Source organism: Tiliqua scincoides, chromosome 7, assembly GCF_035046505.1.
Source record: "Tiliqua scincoides isolate rTilSci1 chromosome 7, rTilSci1.hap2, whole genome shotgun sequence".
Classification (NCBI taxonomy): Eukaryota; Metazoa; Chordata; class Lepidosauria; order Squamata; family Scincidae; genus Tiliqua; species Tiliqua scincoides.
This window is the reverse complement of record NC_089827.1, coordinates 75,845,611-75,866,776: the sequence shown is the minus strand read 5'-3', so window position 1 is coordinate 75,866,776 and position 21,166 is coordinate 75,845,611. Positions and strand designations below refer to the sequence as shown.

Here is a 21,166-nt window from a genome sequence, read left to right as displayed (position 1 = left end):
AGAAAGCTCTGAGCACTATCCATGACTTGTGGAAATCCTGGAGAAGACCAACATTACCTGGATACTCTCAATGGCCTCCAAAAAAGTGAAACAGGCACAATAATGCCGCTCAGAGTTGATGTCTGTCAAGGCAGCAATGAAGAAGGTTGGGGCATTTCTCTCAGTGAAGAGCTGCCACCCACTTGGCTGGCAAAACTGTAAGGATGGAAAGAAGGAAACCATCACACACAGCAGATTGGTTACTTCCACCCCAGAAAAATACAAGCATAACCTTTAGCTATAGTTTCTCCTGTAATTTGGTTGCAGAGAATGAATATATATGAATATATGTGGGGAGGGAAGAGAGAGAGGAAATTTATTTGTTTATTTTAAAAATGTATACCTTGCCCTTCCCATGATGAATCAAATGCCAAAAGTGACTCAAAACTTCATAAAACAAATTTATAAAAAACAAAAATAGCCAAAAACATAAATACAAATAATTAAAAGCAGCTAAATACAATCGAGGTATCAAAATTGTGTTTGTGAAAACACAACAGGCCATCTAGATCACCGTTTCTCAATGATTACCCTCCACTATACCACTTCGCATGGCCCACTTGTTGGACATCCCACTGGCCATAATTGATTATTATGTCATCAGCAGTTACTTCCAGATTGGGATGCTACATGTAAGGCAGCAAACACTGGTAGGAGGCTTAGGGTGGATAGAAGGGTTTTTCTGTGTTTAAAGTGAGCACTGGAGCTCTGCCTGTGAAGCCAAGACTCCTACGCTACTAATCGCACAGTGTTGCTGGTTTCACTGCCAGGTAGCATGGGTTTGGGGGTCCTGTGAGTACCGCTAGACCAGGGGTCTCCAAACTTTTTGGCCAGAGGGCCACATCAAATATCGAACATAGTGTTGAGGGCTGGGGAAAAAATTTAAATATAAAATTTAAATAATTAAATTAGAGATGGAACTTAGATGAGTGAATAAATGAATGGATGTGTTCATTCATTCAATTTCTCTGGCCCTCAGAACACCCTCCAGACACAACCAGAGCACAGCTCCGGTCATATTCAGTTGAGTGGGCCAGAGGCTTTCAGGGGACAAGAGGGTGGCTGTGGGCTGGATAGAGGCTTGCCACGGGCCGCATCTGGCCCCCGGGTCAGGGTTTGGAGATCCCTGCACTAGACACTACCTCACCACTGTTTGAGAAACACTGATCTAGATCAAAGAAGGCAGCAAAATGAAACATCACACCTCGAGACATGGAGGGCAGACACCAACACATCTTTCAAACATAAGATGGAACAAAAATGTTTTCAGTAATTACCTAAAGACCATGGAGGGGGGAAGTTCGAAGGTCCCCCACAGGGGAAATTCCATAGGGGTGCCACTAAAAAGAAGGCACCCCTTCTTTAAAGATCAATAAGTCACCGGGCCCTGATGGCATCCACCCAAGAGTTATTAAGAAATTGAAGAATGAAGTTGCTGATCTCTTGACTAAGATATGCAACTTGTCCCTCAAAACGGCCACGGTGCCAGAAGATTGGAGGATAGCAAATGTCACGCCTATCTTTAAAAAGGGAAAGAGAGGGGACCCGGGAAACTATAGGCCGGTCAGCCTAACATCTATACCGGGTAAGATGGTGGAATGCCTCATCAAAGATAGGATCTCAAAACACATAGACGAACAGGCCTTGCTGAGGAGAATCAGCATGGCTTCTGTAAGGGTAAGTCTTGCCTCACGAACCTTATAGAATTCTTTGAAAAGGTCAACAGGCATGTGGATGTGGAAGAACCCATGGACATTATATATCTGGACTTTCAGAAGGCGTTCGACACGGTCCCTCACCAAAGGCTACTGAAAAAACTCCACAGTCAGGGAATTAGAGGACAGGTCCTCTCATGGATTGAGAACTGGTTGGAGGCCAGGAAGCAGAGAGTGGGTGTCAATGGGCAATTTTCACAATGGAGAGAGGTGAAAAGCGGTGTGCCCCAAGGATCTGTCCTGGGACCGGTGCTTTTCAACCTCTTCATAAATGACCTGGAGACAGGGTTGAGCAGTGAGGTGGCTAAGTTTGCAGACGACACCAAACTTTTCTGAGTGGTGAAGACCAGAAGTGATTGTGAGGAGCTCCAGAAGGATCTCTCCAGACTGGCAGAATGGGCAGCAAAATGGCAGATGCGCTTCAATGTCAGTAAGTGTAAAGTCATGCACATTGGGGCAAAAAATCAAAACTTTAGATATAGGCTGATGGGTTCTGAGCTGTCTGTGACAGATCAGGAGAGAGATCTTGTGGTGGTGGTGGACAGGTCGATGAAAGTGTCGACCCAATGTGCGGCGGCAGTGAAGAAGGCCAATTCTATGCTTGGGATCATTAGGAAGGGTATTGAGAACAAAACGGCTATTATTATAATGCCGTTGTACAAATCTATGGTAAGGCCACACCTGGAGTATTGTGTCCAGTTCTGGTCACCTGCATCTCAAAAAAGACATAGTGGAAATGGAAAAGGTGCAAAAGAGAGCGACTAAGATGATTACGGGGCACCTTCCTTATGAGGAAAGGCTACGGCGTTTGGGCCTCTTCAGCCTAGAAAAGAGATGCCTGAGGAGGGACATGATTGAGACATACAAAATTATGCAGGGGATGGACAGAGTGGATAGGGAGATGCTCTTTACACTCTCACATAACACCAGAAGCAGGGGACATCCACTAAAATTGAGTGTTGGGCGGGTTAGGACAGACAAAAGAAAATATTTCTTTACTCAGCGTGTGGTCGGTCTGTGGAACTCCTTGCCACAGGATGTGGTGCTGGCGTCTAGCCTAGACATCTTTAAAAGGGGATTGGACAAGTTTCTGGAGGAAAAATCCATTACGGGGTACAAGCCATGATGTGTATGCGCAACCTCCTGATTTCAGAAATGGGCTACCCCAGAATGCCAGATGCAAGGGAGGGCACCAGGATGAGGTCTCTTGTTATCTGGTGTGCTCCCTGGGGCATTTGGTGGGCCGCTGTGAGATACAGGAAGCTGGACTAGATGGGCCTATGGCCTGATCCAGCAGGGCTGTTCTTATGTTCTTATGGCTGTTCTTATGTTCGGCTCATCCCTGTGCCACCACCCCCTAACTTGAGATAAAAGTCAACAGCCCCCTCAGATAACCTAAGAGGATAGGTTGGAATGTATGGGGGGAAGTCCCTCAGATAGCCTGGACCCAAACCATGAGGGTTTTAAAGGTCAATACCAAAACTTTGAATTGGGCCCATAAACGAATGGGTAGCCATTGCAGCCACTGAAGCGGTGGTCTGTCAGAGTCAAACCACCTAGCTCCAGTAATCACCCGGGCCACTGCATTCTGCACTAACTGCAGCTTCCAAACTGTAGGGTAGCCCCATCTACAGCATGCCACAGTCCAGAGTCCAGTCCAGTTCAGTTTTGAGGTCACTAAGGCATGGACCACCATAGTCAGGTCTGATCAACTGGTGCACAGGTCAAAGCTGGCTAAACACTCACACTCCCAAACTGCACACCTATCAAAGCTGGCTAAACACTCTCACTCCCAAACTGCACACCTATATATAAGTGTCCACTAAGTTCTTTACTTGTTTTTTCTTATAAACCTGCTTTGCTTCAATAGTATTGAATTATTTCTCATTTTTAAGTATTTTAAGTGCATCTTCTTGATTAGTCTTTATATATCCTTTCTCTTTTTTTCCTCCTCTACTGTTTGATGAACTTGCAGCATTCCTCTTCTGCCTGAGGTACAAGAGAGATACAGTCTGTTCACCTCACTCCAGGGTTGCATAGCATGTTTGATGGTCATTATTTTCCTAGTCTAATGTGTTACAGTCTAATGTCTCTAGTTCTGCCTGTGTCCAGTCTACTATAAGTTATTTTGATGGTTTTGATGTTTGGTATCCATGGCTTGTTTTATTTAAAATTTGTGAACGTGTGGTCATGGCAATAACCAACAGCATAAGCGACAATGAGTTCCCTTGAAAAATGACTCTCCTGATGTTTATCTGACCAATGGTTTCTCCACTGATTGTTAATTTGGTACACCACATCTCCATTGCTCTTTTTACAAATGCCTAAATATTTTTGCTGACACCTGTTGGTTCTAAATTTTAATATCCATTTATGAGGCAATGTGTCAAAGGCCTTCTTAGAGTCCGTGATATATATAAGACTTATTTTTCTTCTTTTGCAATTTTTAAAAATCATTTTATCAATGAGCAATTTGTCTTTCATGCCTCTGGTGTTTGAGCAATTTGCTTTCTGTTCAATTGGGAGTTGCTTATTGATTGATGGTATTGCATCATTTCATCTGCTATGATCTTCTTTTTCAAGTCGTATTCAATCGAGTCTGACTTTCAGCGATCTTATGGTCTAAGTGACGCCAAAATTTTTGGCAACTTCTTTCAGTTGCTCTATGTTCTGATTAATGTCATCCATGATGGTGTCCAGCCATTTTGTCCTTTGACGACCTAGCTTTCTTTTTCCACCATTCCAAGCATAATCGCTTTTTCCATTGAATTTGATCACAAGACATGGCCAAAATAGGTGAGCCGTTCCAGTAACATCTGGTTTAATTTGCTCTAGTACTTGCTTATTGATGACCTTCACTGTCCATGGAATACGCAAGACTCTTGTCCAACACCATAGCTAAAATGAGTCAATTTTCCTTCTATCCGACTTTTTCATTGTCCAACCTTTACAGTCATAAGTGATGATCATGAGCACAATAGTTTGGACTAATTTGCATTTGGTATTATAATCTACTACTGATTATAATCAGTTAGTAAAGTAATCTGAACATGGTTGGAGGCATGTTATCAGTCTATAATTATTTGGAACTGCATCTTTTGCTAGATTTTTCATTATGAGGAGAGTTTTGCCAGTTGTTAACCATTGTTCAATATTGACACCTTGCAAAATAGAATTAAACTGTTTTGATTATTTATGGAGTCTTGTTAGATGTTTAAGCCAAAACAATGCAATTCATCATCACTTGGTACAGTCTAATTTTTAATTTTCTTTACTCTTCTACTTTTAATTCTAGTATTATTTTTAAATATTGCATTTGTTGGCTACATTTTTTTACCAACAAATCAGAGCCTATGCTGGGCTGGTTATAGTTTGCAATTTAGGATCTAGCCAAGATCCTGGGTATAATCACAGAGATACAGCTGTAGGCTTATCACTATTTCTATCAACTTTGTTTTCTGGAACTGAGCTGGTGTAACCTGCTCCAAGTCAAGAATGGGGAGGTGTTTCTTCAGACTTCCAGACATATTCCAGTTATAATTGGTACAACATTGATCTTTTTTCTCTCAGAGAGGTCCTATTTGCAGATCTTAGTATCCTGTCATCTTCTCATGTGCTTTGACTTCAATTGTACTTTCACCTGGGATTGCAATATCAATTAGTCAAACTTGATTTCCTTTTTGTCAACTACTGCTTTATCTGGTATATTGTGTTCTAGATGTTTATCAGTTTGCAATCTGAAGTCTCAAAGAATCTTTGCTTGGTTGCTCTGTGATTTTATCAGGTTTATGATCCAGGAATTTTGGTGAGAAGGAAAACGGGGAGATTTGAACCTATCTGTGAATCCCCCATCTCAGCAGTCTCCACAGGGTCAGTGCTTCTAGGTAGCTCTAGGTAGCTCCTCCTTCTCAGGCAGGCAGGTCAGGCTGCAAGTCTAGCACAGATGGGAATTCCAAAATGGTTACTGGTGCATCAACCAAGGGAAACTTCAAAACACTTCTGTAATTCCTTGGCAGACAGACTGTATAACTTAGTAGATGATCTGCTGGGGTCCCTGTGCTTTGCAGGATTAGCCCACTCTTTGACAATTAGTTGCTTGAAAAAGGGGGCTTAGGGAAACCCTGTAAGGTCTCCTGATGATTAGAAAATACAGCTGATGCTCCCCATTTAGGTTTAACTTCAGAAGCCTGATCAGGGAGCTGATCCTTCTGTAGTTCCAAAACTTGAATGATCCCAGAAAAGAGCTTATGAAATTACTCTGGGGCAAAGAGATGAATGCCTTGCTGCCTTGGTTCCACAACATCATCAGATAATTCCCTGTCCTCAGCTAAGGAAACACAGGAGCCGTCCTCCTCAACCAGATCCTGTTCCAAGGCACTTTGTTCAGCCTCAAAAGCACAGACAGATTCACTAGGCTTCTTATGCTTTTTGGCAGGAGGGGGCTGAGCAACCTTCGTTTTGTCAGGAGTGGGACCAAAGGTTCTGGGGAGGGCAGACTATGAGGGGTTCAAAGTAGAAGCTGCAGTTTTATGGAAGGTTTCCAAGACAGCCACTAAACTAGAAGAAATGCTAGCCTGGACTGGCTAGCCCATTATTGATATTAGTTAACTGGTCCTAGTCAACAGCCGCAGGTTCTGCATGAGAGGTGGGAACCTCCATGGAACTGCCAGCAGGGTTTGCCATGCTAACTGAAGTACCCCTTAATAAAGATCTCCAAGGTTGACTCACCAGTAGGTTGTACAGTGTCTGATAATATCTCCAAACTGTACTGATAAAGAGAGGAGGGAGCCAGTCGCTGCAGCTGGCTATGAAGCTGGAGAGACTCCAAGGCAGCAGGGTTACTCTCACAGCTGTGTTAAGAGAGGGAGCAGGCAGTCGCTCAGAGTGCTTCACATAGGCTGTACAAACAAGGCAGAAAAAGAGGTGGGAGGTGGAAGCTCTGGTGGGCTGTTTCACATGTTCTGCGCAAGCACTGAGTGGCCCATGTCTCCCCAAGGCAGGAAACCTGGCTGTAGTGGGAAGCGAGGCTGCTGCACTAAGAAGCCAGGTGTCCAAACCTCATCCCTTCCTGGTTGCAAACAGGGGAGGAATATCGGGGCTTCAGCATTGCCTGCTGTGGTCGCAAGGCAGCAGATGCTGCTTTCAGCCTGGGAAGGGGGAAGACAAGCAATATTGGTGAGATTGCACCTAATTTTAAAAAAGGGCCATGAACCTAGAAGTGTGAGATTATCGTGAAGCCCTGGACTGAAGAAGAAGAAAAAATTGTGCCCTCACAAACCCCTTCTGGGCTGCAAGTGCAGTGTGAGGGCTCCTTAGAGACCAGGAGCAAATAAAAGATAGACAAAGGAAGTCTGGTCGCTGGTCCTGAAAAGATTTTGGGGAAGTCAGCCTAGAGCTGACTTGGCTTTCAACCTCCTTTGCCACAGTACAAGGTAAGCCTGGGAGATCTCTGGATGTCCTTCCCCTCAAGAAGACGGTCAGCCTGACCTGCCTGCCTGAGGAGGAGGAGCAACCTAGATCAGAAGATCTGACACTGCTATGGATGCACCACTGGAGAACAGTATTCTTTGCAAAGATTCCAGTGGACAATAGCTGCAATCCTAGTATGAAGTTCATTATAGTCAGTTTGGGCAGTCTTACTACAGGCACTGACCAGATGGTCAGCTGTTTCATCTTTCATCTTACAAAGTTTACATTTGCTGTTGTCACTGGTCTTTAGAATCTTGCCTTTGATATTATTTGCTACAAGTGCCTTTTCCTGTAGAATTGGGTCGATAACATCTGACAGTACATCTTTATGAGGTAAACACTCTGAACCTCCTTGATCATCATATAGCCTCTGTATTATTAATTAGGTCTGCATCTGTTGCTGTTGTTGTATCTGTATTATATACCAATAAAGGTCTGTTTGAGTTTGAGTTTAGAACTGGGATGAGACCTTCTGTTTCTTTCTTCAAGTGTCAATTCTGCAGTCATTTCCAGGTGGTTATCACTTTGTGTCAATGTCATTCAAATATTGCCATTGAAGTTGTTTTCCTTTCCAGTTTTCTAAGCATGTTTGAATCTCAGTCTTTTTGTTGTCTTCTTTAGTTTCCATCATCTTCAGAAGATAACCTTTAGAGACTTCAGACTTGGTCCTTCTTTACTCTTCTTGATCTAATCATTCAGTACTTGTTTTTCTTGCCCAACGGTTTGTTTAGCCTATAAACCTCTTCCATCTGATTTTCTTGTAGGTAAAATCTATCAACATCACTTCTAGGATGCAAGGAGGGATGCACTGTCTTAACCTTCTTAGTCTTTAGGCCAATTGCTTCCAATTCTGCCTATGTCCAACAAATAATACCAGCAGTATAACAAAGCCCAAGTATTAATTGCTCTAATTGTGTTACCACCATTTAACATTGTTAGTAAAATCTTTTTAACTTGTTGGTAATACTCAGTTCTCATTTTTAACTTGATCATGCTTGATGCTTCCAAAACTCCAGGATATTTGTAGTGCTTTTCCAAGTCAAGATACTTGGCCAGCAAGTACCCCAGCAAGTACCCCAGCAAGCGCCAGGGAGGCTGGAGAAAAGGGAGCTAAATACTTATACTTGTGTCTTAGTCTCTGAGACACAAGGATTGGCCCCTTCTTTCCTGCAGGTAACTGCTAAAGCCTTATTTTCCCTGGCTGGGGCTCAGTGAGCAGAGGGTCAGCTGCTAGGGAGGCTGCAGAGAAGGGAGCTAAATACTTACACCTGTGTCTTGGACTCTGAGACCAAAGATTCGCCTCTTCTTTCCTGCAGGTAACTGCTAAAGCCTCTGGCTTGCCAGAGGAATGAGCCTAAGGGCAAGAGCCAAAGGGCTCTTGGCCCATGGCTCTTAGCCCAGGGATCATGCCCAGAACACTGAAGATCCTTTCCTAGCTGGCAGACTGAAACAGCTTTTGGATCATCTTCCCCTTCCTTTTCAGCTGCGGGGGGTGGGGAGAGAGGAGCAACACAAATACTTAGTGCAGCATAGTTTCTTTCCAGTAGAGGAGTGGCCTCTATAAGCATCTCTGCTGGTTGTTCTGTTTGTATAGACCAGTCTCAGAAAGTGGGCCTTACAGTGAGCACGTGTTTCTTATTAGGAGGGATATATGAAACCTATATAATCTGGGATTTAATCCTGGATGAGAAAGCTGACCTGGTATGTATTACAGAGACCTGGTTGGACTCAGCAGGAGGAGTTAGTCTCTCTGAGCTTTGTCCACCAGGTTTCCAAGTGTTGCAGCAGCCACGATTGCAGGGAAGGGGAGGGGAAGTTGCAATGGTCTATCTTGAGTCTATTTCTCTTATCAGGTGCCCTGGTCAGCAGTTTGCTGGGTTCGAGTGTCTGCATGTTGTGTTGAGAGGGTTGGACAGGATTGGGATTCTGTTGGTGTACCACCAGCCCTGCTGTCCAATAGTCTCCCTGCCTGAGCTGACAGGGGTGATCTCGGGGGTAGCACTGGAGTCCCCCCCCCCCACCTATTAGTGCTGGAGGACTTCATGCCAAGGCTCCTGTGGTTGGTGCAGCTCAGGATTTCATGGCCACCATGATGACCATGGGCCTGTCCCAGAAGATTCTGGCCCCAACACATACAGCAGGGCACGTACTGGACCTGGTATTCACAGCTAGGCAAAGGGGTGGAGATCTAGTTGTAGAGGAGATTAAGATCACTCCGTTGTCATGAACAGATCACTTCCTGATAAGGTGTAGACTTGTTGCAACTTCTTACCTTTGCAGAGGCAGAGAACCACATTCTATAGTCTGATGCCGGAGGCTAATGGATCCTGATGGTTTCCTGAGGGCTCTGGGGGATTTTCTCACTGCCAAGACTGGTGTCACATCTGAGGCCCTGGTTGACCTCTGGAATGGGGAAATGACCAGGGAAGTGAATGAGATTGCTCTGGAGCAACCTCTGCCATGTCGCAGACTTAGAGCGGCTCCTTGGTTTACTGAGGAATTGCGAATGATGTAGCGACAAGGTAGGCGTCGAGTGACAGTGGCAGAAAACTTGTGATTAATTTGATTGGACACAGAATAAAGCTCACTACAGAGCCTATTCCGTGGCGATGGTAGCAGTGAAGAGATTTTTCTTCTCTGCTGCCATTGCGTCTGCTGAGAACCATTCAGCAGAACTGTTCCATGTGGTGCAGGGCCTATAGGCCCCTCCAGTGGACCAGGCGGAACACACAGTCACTGTGACATGTTCGGAAAACATTTCGCAGATAAAATCGATCGTATTCGTCACAACTTGGATGCCACAGTGACAATGTCTAGTGTTGTCCCCTTGGTAACTGCCTGTCCAGTTTTCTGTCTCCTCCCTTACTGGCCAGCCTCTAACATTCCGTTTCTGGACAAGGTGATTGAGCAGGTGGTGGTCTCTCAAATCCAGAGGGTCCTGGATGAAGATCCTTTTAAATCTGGTTGCAGGTCGGACTTTGGGATGGAAACCACCTTGGTCGCCTTGGTGGATGACCTACGCCGGGGACTGGACAGGGGGAGTGCGTCCCTGTTGGTCCTGCTGGACCTCTCAGCAGCTTTCAATACCATCAACCATGTTACCCTTCTGGGCTGATTGACCAAGTTGGGAAGTAGAGGCCCTGTTTAGCGGTGGCTCCTACTTGGAGGATCGGTCCCAGATGGTGGTGCTGGGGGATGCCTGTTCAATACCCTGGACCTTGAAGAGCGGGCTGCCACAGGGTTCAATTCTGTCCCCTGTGCTATTTAACATCTACATAAAACCACTGGGAAAGGTCATCTGGGGGTTTGGAGTGGGGTGCCATCAATATGTTGCTGACATCCAGCTCTATCTCCACTTTCCCCCAGATTCCAGGGTAGCAGTTGAGGTCCTGAAGTGCTGTCTGGAGGCGGTGGGGATCTGGATGAGGGGCTAACAAGCCGAAATTAAATCCGGAGAAGACAGAGGTTCTCCTGGTTCAGAAATCCTCAATGCAGGTGCTGCAGTATCAGCTTGCACTGAATGGGGCTGCACTCTCCCTGAAGGAGCAGGTCCGCAGCATGGGGGTCTGCCTGGATTCACAGCTGCTCCTGGATTCTCAGGTGGTGGCTATGGCCAGGAGGGCCTTTGCTCAGCTTTGGCTGGTATGCCAGCTGTGGTTGTACTTGGATTGTGCAGACCTGGCCATGGTGATCCATGCCACAGTGACATCGAGGTTAGATTATTGTAACACGCTCTCTGTGGGGCTGCCATTGAAGACAGTTCGGAAACTGCAATTAGTGTGCAATGCAGCGGCCCGTGTGGTTAGTGGAGGTAGGCAGTTTGACTCTGTTGGGCCGTTTCTCCAGTGGCTGCATTGGCTGACTATTCATTTCCGGGTCCAATTCAAGGTGCTGGTTTTGACCTTTCAAGCCCTATACTGCTCTGGGCCAGGGTATCTTAGAGATTGCCTATTCCCGTACAATCCGACCTATCCCCTTAGGTCATTGGAGAAGGCCTTTTTATGAGTGCCGCCACCCAGGGAGGTACGTGGGGCCGTGGCAAGAAACAGGCCTTCTCAGTAGTGGCACCAACACTATGGAATTCCCTTCCCCTTGATTTACGTTCTCCCTCTCTTGAAACTTTCTGGTGAGGCCTGAAGATATTTCTTTTCAGACAAGACTTCTGAGTTCCTGGCCTTTTTAACATCTTTTAACACTTTTTAACTTTTACAGGCTTGGGGCCTTTTAACAAACTGCTGTTGTCTGCTCTTTTTACATCTTTTTATCTAATTATTGTTTTTAATAATGTTCTTGTTATTAATGTGTTTTTTATCTTGTTTTAATTCATGTTTTTAACTGTGTTTTTAATTATTATTGTAAGCTGCCTTGGGTTCCTTTGGGGAGAAAAATAGGTTAGTTAGTTAGTTAGTTAGTTAGTTAGTTAGTTAGTTAGTTAGTTAGTTAGTTAGTTAGTTAGTTAGTTAGTTAGTTAGTTAGTTAGTTAGTTAGTTAGTAAGTAAGTAAGTAAGTGATCCCGAATGCACATACAGTTCTTTGGATTTTTGGAGAGGCAAACAACAGATGACAGGAGAATTCAAAGGACTTCTGACAAAAGTAAACGTTTACTCGTTTGCAAGCGGGACCCTCACACACACACATGGAGGACCCCGAAGGATTACAATGATGCAGGTTTTATAGGGTCTTTTAGATAGGGGAGGGGGACGAGAGCACACAAAGGGAGGATAGCATCCATGGGAAGAATAGCAGACCAACAGGCAAAAACAACATTTGGCATGTGTTATCAGATCAGGATGTTGATCTGAGGAGGGCAATTCGATACGCATCGACAATTTGTTAGACATATCCCCTTACAGAGGATCTGGTATTCTAACTCATCCCTTTTACCCTAACTCTTTCATCCTTATTTATTTATTGCCCTTATTTATGGCTTTCTGTTCACCCTTGTAGGCCCATACTACAGCCAGCTTGTTCTTTGAGAGGGATATTAGATGCTAGCTTTTGGTCAGAGAAGAGCCTTGTGGGTATTTCATATTGTGAACTGTGCATTTTGATATCAGTTTCCCCCCTGATGGGCAACAAGGTGGACAGAAAGGGGATGGAATTTTAGCAGATTCACTTGGTAAACTTGGGCATGAGAGACAGGAGGGACTGTAGGACACTGAGTCCCAACATATTGAAAACACAAGGGAACTGAGTAAATGCAGCAACAAGTCAGAAATATGAGAACTACAATAACTCCAATTAATACTAAAAGAGATCTAAGCCAACCAAAATCCATAAGCCAATCTAACCAGTTGGGAGTAACACCATGGGTGACATGAGTGAGCAAGGTCCTTGTGATAACTCAAGGTATGAATGGAGGGAATTCTCTTCATCACCCAGGATGTAGGTAAACAGGGCCAATAGTGCCAGCTAAAATGCATATTAGCCCTTTGGTGCCAGAGCCTGTCTAGCAACTTTCAAGTGAGGTCTACCTAAGTTAATGCGAAACACAGGTATAATCCAATGTTTTGGTACAAAATACAGAAAGTTACTGAAATTGCATTCAGGAAAGCAAACACAAACTGAAGATACAATGGAAAATAATAGAATGAATAGAAAATAAAAATACTACATTAAAACAACTTCATCCAAAGAAATCATACATGCTCATAACAGCTCATTATTCATCTGCTGTGAGTCCCCTCAGCAGGTCCAACTCCAACATATCCTTCAGCATCAGGCGAGCAAGGTTTTCTTCATCTTCCAGCAGCTGTCTTCTAGGTGATGTTGTATATAGCCAGTGACCTGACAAGCTTGTACCTCCCATGTTGAATCTCCATTTGTCCATCTGGGGGCGTATGGCAAGGGACCGGTGTATTTTCTATCTTGCCCTCTCTTCCTTCAGTGGGTACACACAGGTTGGGGAAAAGAGGTCTGGTCTCCTTCACAGCCAAGTTGCCTCCACCATTGGTCTCAGTTCAGAGGAGCACAGGCAGGAACCGTGTTCAGGTCTGAACCAGGGTTGGTTGGAAGTTAGGTCCATGTAGCGCTGGACTTGCGTGAGCTTGTCCAGTGGATGTGTTGGTTGGAGTTAGCCACACTGACCATGCTTTGGAGCTAACTGCAGATGATAATGCTGAAGCATTCATGATTTTTGAGTATAAAGCAGAAAAGAACAAAGCACAACACATACAGGAGTCAATGTGGTAAATAGTACTTTTAACTCTATTTATATTATCTTCATGCAAATTATTTTCTTCTTGAGCAGTGCATTTCAGGGTACACTTTCTCTGCGTTGGAACACATTTGAGACATCTCAAAAGGATATATTGGAAATGGAAAAGGTACAAAACAGAGCAACTAAGATGATTGCTGGGCTGGGGCACCTCCCCCATGAGGAAAGGCCACAGTGCCTGAGCCCCTTTGGCCCAGAAAAGAGACACCTGAGGGGGAACATGATTGAGACATACAAGATCATGCATGAGGAGGACAAAGTGGACAGAGAGATGCTCTCTGTGCACTCTCACATAATACCAGAACCAGGGGACATCTACTTAAAATTGAGTGTTGGGAGAGTTAGGACAGACAAAAGAAACTATTTCTTTACTCCACGTGTGGTTGGTATGTGGAACTCCCCGCCACAGGATGCGGTAACGGCATCTGGCCTGGATGCTTTTAAAAGGGGATTGGACAAGTCTCTGGAGGAAAAATCCAATGCGGGTTACAAGCCATGATGTGTATGTGAAACCTCCTTATTTTAGAAATGGGCCATGTCAGATGCAAGGTAGGGCACCAGGATGCAGGTCTCTTGTTATTAAGTGTGCTCCCTGGGGCATTTGGTGGGGCCACTGTGAGATACAGGAAGCTGGACTAGATGGGCTTATGGCCTGATCCAGGGGGGCTGTTTCTCATGTGGTCACATGTGGTCACACAATACTGGACATTTTGTTGGAACATAATACAGATTAGTGACAGAGGCTTATTTAGTTGTGTTTCTTAGATTGTGCCCCTACATTCAAACAGTTAAACACAGCTAGCATAACTATTAGCACTTGGAATAAATTAAAGGTTGTTATTTTTAATACTTGTTACCAAAGCTTTTTAGTTAACTTGATTTTAGATGTTCAGGTCCTTTCTTTGTTTTCTCACCCTCCTTTATCTAGACACTCCTGTTGATATCAAATGTTCAGATACTGCACATACTTCAGACTCTTTTCGCTGCTTTGGTCTCAAACAAAGATAAGATGCAACAATTTACTAAACATAGGAAACTTAAAACATTGTGAGAATAGCAGTTCAGGGAGTGCAAAATTGGAATAAAGGCAATTTGCTAGCTTTAAACCTGCACACAGATTTACAACAGACAATAAACAACAATAATACATATTTTTGGGGAAGAAGGCTTTCTGTATTCTTATCTAACCTCGAAATTCAATTGTGTGATTTGGTCCCTCCCACTATTCCTCAAGACAGTGTTGTTTCCATCTTCTCTAACTGTTCTAAAAGTTCTAACTCTACCTAAAGGGTAGAAGTAAAATTGATTGCTTCTTATGTGTGACCTCTGCCAAACTGGCATGAAGGCACTCTGTACATGTATCGTTCTTCTTGAGAAGGTAACAGGCCAAGCTTTGTCTCATAGCATATTACTGTATGAGTCTTCTTTAGATTTTAGAAAATACAATCAATTGTTTTGAGAGAGATATGCTAGTTGTTTGGCCATGTCTGGTACTCCTAGTCAGTTTCTCTTAGCTGTTCAACCTTAAAGGGCTGGTGTTGTTACCGAACTCTGTACATGGCTTGCTTGTTAGTTGGTTTGCTGTACCAATTAGAGAAGGCAATAACATTTAATACAGTAGCAGAAAGACACTGTGCTGGCTTTGCTTACATTCTTGTTGAGCACAAAAGATTAAGTGTTTTAAAGCATTCTTTACAAAGTAAGTAAACAGGTTGTTTAGAGCTACCTCTGATTGAGTGCAATTTCTTACCATAAAGGCAGAGGAAAACTGGAACACATCATGAACTTTACACACTACAGTCAGCCAAATCTGATTTTTTCTTCAACTTTTGCTTCTGTTTCTTTTCTTATTCACAACTCTTTGATTCCCTGGGAGCTGGAGAGAATCTGGGTTTTTCCTTCAAGGAGGACACGTTGGTCCTGCAAATACTTGCACAGCTCATTCCTCTTCTCTCTCTCTCTCTCTCTCTCTCTCTCTCTCTCTCTCTCTCTCTCTCTCTCTTCTTAACATATAAGTAGAATTAAGAGAATGCAAAATATTAATTGCACCACAATAGTTTTTACAATGGGGTGAAATCTTAACATTAAGAGATTATTTGCTGAGGGACTGTAACCCTTTAAAATATTCATCACTGATAGAACAAAACGTTTTGTCCAATTACCTTAGGGTTATTCTTCATGTTCTCTCCCTCTTGGATGAGGGGTGTGTGTGTGAAAAGGAAACACATTTTATAAGAGTACTCTTACATGTTTAAAAACAGAAAAAAAGGAACCATGGTACCAAAAATGATAATGAGCTCAATATACAAAAATAATAAAAAATGTTGCAATGAATATTAGGCCTATCACAGAAAGGAAGTCTACAGCCATGTGGGCTTCAGATAGACTTCTCTATAAGTTCAAAACAAACAAGAACAAAGACAGACAAAGCACTTCTTTCATACTGCACACACATACAACAAACATATAGAGCATTTTAGTATTTATATGTATACAAGCAGAGAACATAAGTAGAATTAAGAGAATTTGTCATGACAATCCTTTCATAAGAAAAAGAAATACTTCATTAGTATTAAACCAAACTAAAATATATACAGATATAGGGGTCAGGGCTTAGATCCTGTAAAGGAAATGAGATTAAGTAAATTTGTCCTCTGGAGGGCAAATGCTTTTTTTCTTTGTCTTTACTTGTTGCTGAAACAAAAAGGGTTAAAACAAAAGATAGCCATTGCAAAGTTAGGCATTAGAGGCTTTTCTTTGTTGGCTACTATTTTGCACTCTGTGCATGCCTTTAGGCACAAAGGTTAGGAGGGTTTCTCTGCTTTCCTTTCTCTTGGGGGGGGGAACAGAACACACAGACTTCCTGCATTGCATACCTGTGAAATCCCAAAGTTATTAAGAATGATTAAAGGTTGTATTTAAAGAGAAACACACTTTTGACAACTGTCTAGGTTGGTTGCAGCTGCAATTGGTCTTTTTTAGTTACCTAAATAGGTAGGAGGCAAATCATGGTTATTATTGTAGCTGGAGACTCTATACTTTAGGGTCTCCCTAAATCACCCTGAGCATTTTTGGTTTGTATTCCTAGGGTCTCATTGACTCAGTTTTGCTGATCAATGTAATGGGCACATATATTGTCTTGCAGGCTGTGCTTCTAAGCAAACACGCAGTGTAGTTTGCTCTTACGTAAGTGCATTAAAAAACAAAAAACACTAAGTTCAAATGTGCCTGATCCCGAGCACCCATGAATAAGACAGCAAATTGTATCTTGTCTCCCAGACAAGGCAAGGCAGAACACATCATATAAAATTGCCAAGCAGAAAGAAGAGAAGAATGGCAGGGACACTAAGGGGAAGGGGTGAGCAAGCAGAACACTGAGTACATTGGAGGAGGGAAGGGGGGTGCAGGATAGGTAGGAGGGGACACAGTTGGAGCTTCATCCACTAAAGTCTGCACAGGGCTTACAGGTTCTACATCTTAAACATTCAATCCTACATTTTTTAAGAGCTCAGGTCTGTTTCTTAGGGGAATAAACAATTGCAAAGATTCAATGTCCAATGCCTTCCCCACTTCCTGAAACTACTGAGACAGGGTTAACAACATATGGAAATGAAGAGTACCTTTTGGTCATTGAAATTCTGAGCTGGCCCATGTGCCCATTCAGAAACACACCTCCCAATCAGACCCTTCTTAATGGAGGGATTTCCCCATCCCTGGGACTCAAAGTTATCCAAAATACATTTCAAAGGGTTTCTTTCTTCAGGCTCAGGCTCTGATTGCTTCATCTTAATTGTCACATGGGCTTGCCTCCTGCTTGGGAGTCAGGTCTCAGCTGGACCTGCTGCCCAAAACAGTGACTCACTCACTCCTTCAAATCCTCACTCCTTCAAATCCTCGGCCAATCCTTCAAAACCTTAGGGTTTGCTGCCTTGACACACACACACACACACACTCATATTCTCATTCGTATCTCAGTCACACAACACTCAGTCAGGCAGAGACCCACTGGCCTTGCTCTGAAGCCACGGAGATGGGCACACTCACACACAACACAGCAAGATGTACAATAATATACAGACAATATGTACAGTAATTCAAACACAATCACCCTCCCCACTGAGGCCCCACACTAGAACCTCCCTTCAAAATCCAGTGTTCCCACACTGGGTTCCCACAGAGAATTCTCACCTAAGCATGCTGTACTTTCCCACAGGTGAAGTCCCATCCTCCTGGGCTCTTTCTTTCGCAGAAGGAGACAGTCAGATCCAGAGACAACCCAGCGCCAGGACACACAACAAGGGGTGTGGTAGCCGGCTCACTTTACCTTCTGGCGGTGTGCTGCCCCTTCCGTGACTTCGTCTCAATCCTTGCAGAGCCTTGCCTTCCAATCCGAGTCACAAGGCACCAGAAACTGATCCTGAATGCGCATACAGTTCTTTGGATTTTTGGAGAGGCAAACAACAGATGACAGGAGAATTCAAAGGACTTCTGACAAAAATAAACGTTTACTCGTTTGCAAACGGGACCCCCACACACACAAGTGGAGGACCCCGAAGGATTACAATGATGTAGGTTTTATAGGGTCTTTTAGATAGGGGAGGGGGGATGAGAGCACACAAAGAGAGGATAGCATCCATGGGAAGAATAGCAGACCAACAGGCAAAAACAACATTTGGCATGTGTTATCAGATCAGGATGTTGATCTGAGGAGGGCAATTCGATACGCATCGACAATTTGTTTACAGACATATCCCCTTACAGAGGATCTGGTATTCTAACTCATCCCTTTTACCCTAACTCTTTCATCCTTATTTGTTTATTGCCCTTATTTATGGCTTTCTGTTCACCCTTGTGGGCCCATACTACAGCCAGCTTGTTCTCTGAGAGGGATATTAGATGCTAGCTTTTGGTCAGAGAAGAGCCTTGTGGGTATTTCATATTGTGAACTGGGCATTTTGATATCATAAGTGTCATGAATATGTACAGTTTAGGCCTAGTAGCATGTAGAGCCTGAACCAAACTAAACCAGTAACAGAGAAGTGTCTTGCAATTCCTAGCTGCAAGGATGTGAGTAACAACAGCCAACGGAATTAACAACTCAATGGGAGGTAATAATGTAGCACCTATGCAGACAGAAAGGCGCCCATCAAGGATGGAATGCAGCTGTGGACCTCCAGAGGGGAGGGGAAGAAATAAGATGGCTAGCATCCAGCCCCACTTCGGGAAGATTCTGTCCCCAAGAGCTCTGATTGGACAGTTTAAATAAGTACAGAGTCACCTCCATCCTGTTAGCCTGAGAAGTATAAGAACAAAGCCCAAGGGGTGTGTCTTGGTCTTTGTCTGTTTGGTGGAAAAGGTTGTGGGTGCAACATCCTGCAGGTGGAGAGCCTGGTCCACCAGGGCCATGTGGCCTCATAGGTAACCTGGAGCTGAAAGATCTACAAAAGAAAGCTGACCCAGGTGAGAGTTAGGGAATAACAGAGATAGCCAGTTAGCTTTGTTATTTTAATGCTGATATGTTTGCTAGATGTTTTATGCCTCTAGCATTTGCTGCCTTTTGTAACTTTATGTAACCCTATGCATTTAATAAAGTAAAAATCCTTTTACTAAGTTGTTCATTGTCTGTTGGGGACAAAGAACAACCTGCCTAGCCATTCAACAAGCTACCAAATACTCATTGAGGACTAGTAACTTGAGGATTAAGCCTATAGGGTCTCTGTGTCCCTGGACTGAGACACTGGCACGTACAGGGTGGTGGCAGTACTACCGAACAGGGGTCCTTGAGGGCTCTAGGGTTCGAGAACCAAGAACTCTGAGCACCCCAAAACCCTGGGAGTATACGGCAGTAAGCAAGTAAGTAAATACTAACAAGCAGGCACAAAGAGGAAGTCATTTGGAGAAGTTGCACAGAGCATCCTCTTCACTCTTGCTTGTTAGAACTTGCCCTCCAAGCTGCTTATTTGTGCTTTCCCTTCAATGGCAAAGAGGAAGCAGTTTGGAGAGCTTTCATGCATCAACAGTAAGTACAAGGTTTGCTGCTAACCATGGTTTCAGTTATCGGTGGTAGAAGTTCGAATTTTTCCCCAATAGATATGGGAGGGGAATATCTGTATACATACATTCCCCTTCTTGGTCCAAGGTAGGGATCTTCTCCAAATGCCTGATCCATGCAACAATTACATTCTTCTACAGGCAGGGGTGGGAGCTGGCTTTTAATCTACAGATCTATGGCTTGCTGCCTAGCCCCACGTCAGAGGTGCAAGGAATTGGAAACAATAACATGAAAGCCTGCCCTGCTTCCTCTCACCATTCAAAAATGGTTTCTCATCAAGTTCCAAACCCCACCATCCCAGCCATGGCTGGGGTGAGCTCAGCAGGGAGAACAAGAAATAACGATGATTCAAGTCAAGGATTCAATGCATTCCTAGTACAAACTGATGTGGGTATTTGGAGAAGGAGGGTATGTGCAAATAAGTATGTTGTGTATTGGCATTGGGGTAAGACAAGGCTGGGTGGCTCCAACTCTCGGATGCCAGTGATATCAGATATATCCAGACACAATAGCAGAGACACAATATAGCAATGGTAGCAGTAGCCACTGCCAAGAAAAAGGGAGAGCAGAAGCAGGAGAGAGTTCACCAACTGGCCCAGCAGCTGCCTCCTCTCCTCCTCAGTAGCTAAGTCCAGTCAGTAAAAAGCTTGATTTGCAGCTCCTTTTTGCCCTCATCACCTGTAAGGGGGAACTTTTCACTTCTTCTCTCTCCCCCCCCCTCCCCACTGGTCAGGATGTTTTTAGATCCACCTTTTATATCCCTTGATCTCTCTCTCTGCCTTCTTTCTCAGTGTTTTGCTGTATTCAAGTGAAGAGGCAGTGAGAAAAACAAAGTGGAGGCATACTGCAGGTTTCTGTTTGTAGAATGTAAAACGGAAAGAAGCTAAAGGTGTAACATGGCTGCTTTAAAAGTTCTTTTTGGTATATAGAGACCTTTGAGATTCTGGAGTAAGAGCAAAAATAGACCTGCCTATCACAAACTAGAACTGATTCAATTTTGAAAGCAAGGCTCTGTCAGACTCCATTTTGAAGAGATTCGCTTATGCTTTTGCATCATCTGTGGGAAAGCTGCTCACATGGTGTGAGAAGTGCTTGCTTATCATGAAGCTGATACTGGCAAGGTCAGTAGCATGCTAATAAGTTCTGAGCTTTGACATAACAGTGACTTCTCACACCTGTACTAAGGACACCTAAATTACAGATTACCTGTGCTTTTGTAGTTGAGAGGGACAAAACAGAATGACTTGCAATAACTTCAGCTGATTAGACATGACAGTCTAAGATCCTGGAATAGAAGAAGGGGATTGCCTCCCTAGTCAGGGCTTTGCCCTCATACAGACAAAAGATTCTGGTGGGCTTTTAAAGGCATGGCTGTGGCCTGTGAGAGCTGTTTTCCTGATGCTACTGCCTGAGGTAGCCTGAGGTTTACATATCAACTTAGGCCAGGCAGGGGCTCCTGATAGAAGTGAAAGAGAAGGGCAGTAGCCAGCAGAGCCTTCATATTTTTGGGGTAGGAATCACGGCAACATCCTGGCGGCACTTCCTTGTAACCAGCCCTACCAGTGCAACAGCCCAGGAGGACTCAACTTTGCTAGATCAGATCACAAAAGCAGTAGCAAAGCTGTGGAAGAGTGCAGAGTTCCCTGACCCACCTGACCTTCCTGCCCTGCCTGT

General features: G+C 44.0%; 1 protein-coding gene across 7 annotated transcripts in view; it reads right to left on the bottom strand.

Annotated features, from left to right (window-relative positions):
* SBF1 (SET binding factor 1) overlaps window positions 1–21,166 on the bottom strand; it is an 85,760-nt gene that overhangs the window by 43,851 nt on the left and 20,743 nt on the right. For all 7 annotated transcript variants that reach the window (XM_066634614.1, XM_066634617.1, XM_066634621.1 and 4 more), the window contains exon 3: window positions 58–195. In XM_066634614.1, coding sequence (XP_066490711.1) covers window positions 58–195 — 138 coding nt within the window. The remainder of the gene's footprint in view (window positions 1–57; window positions 196–21,166) is intronic.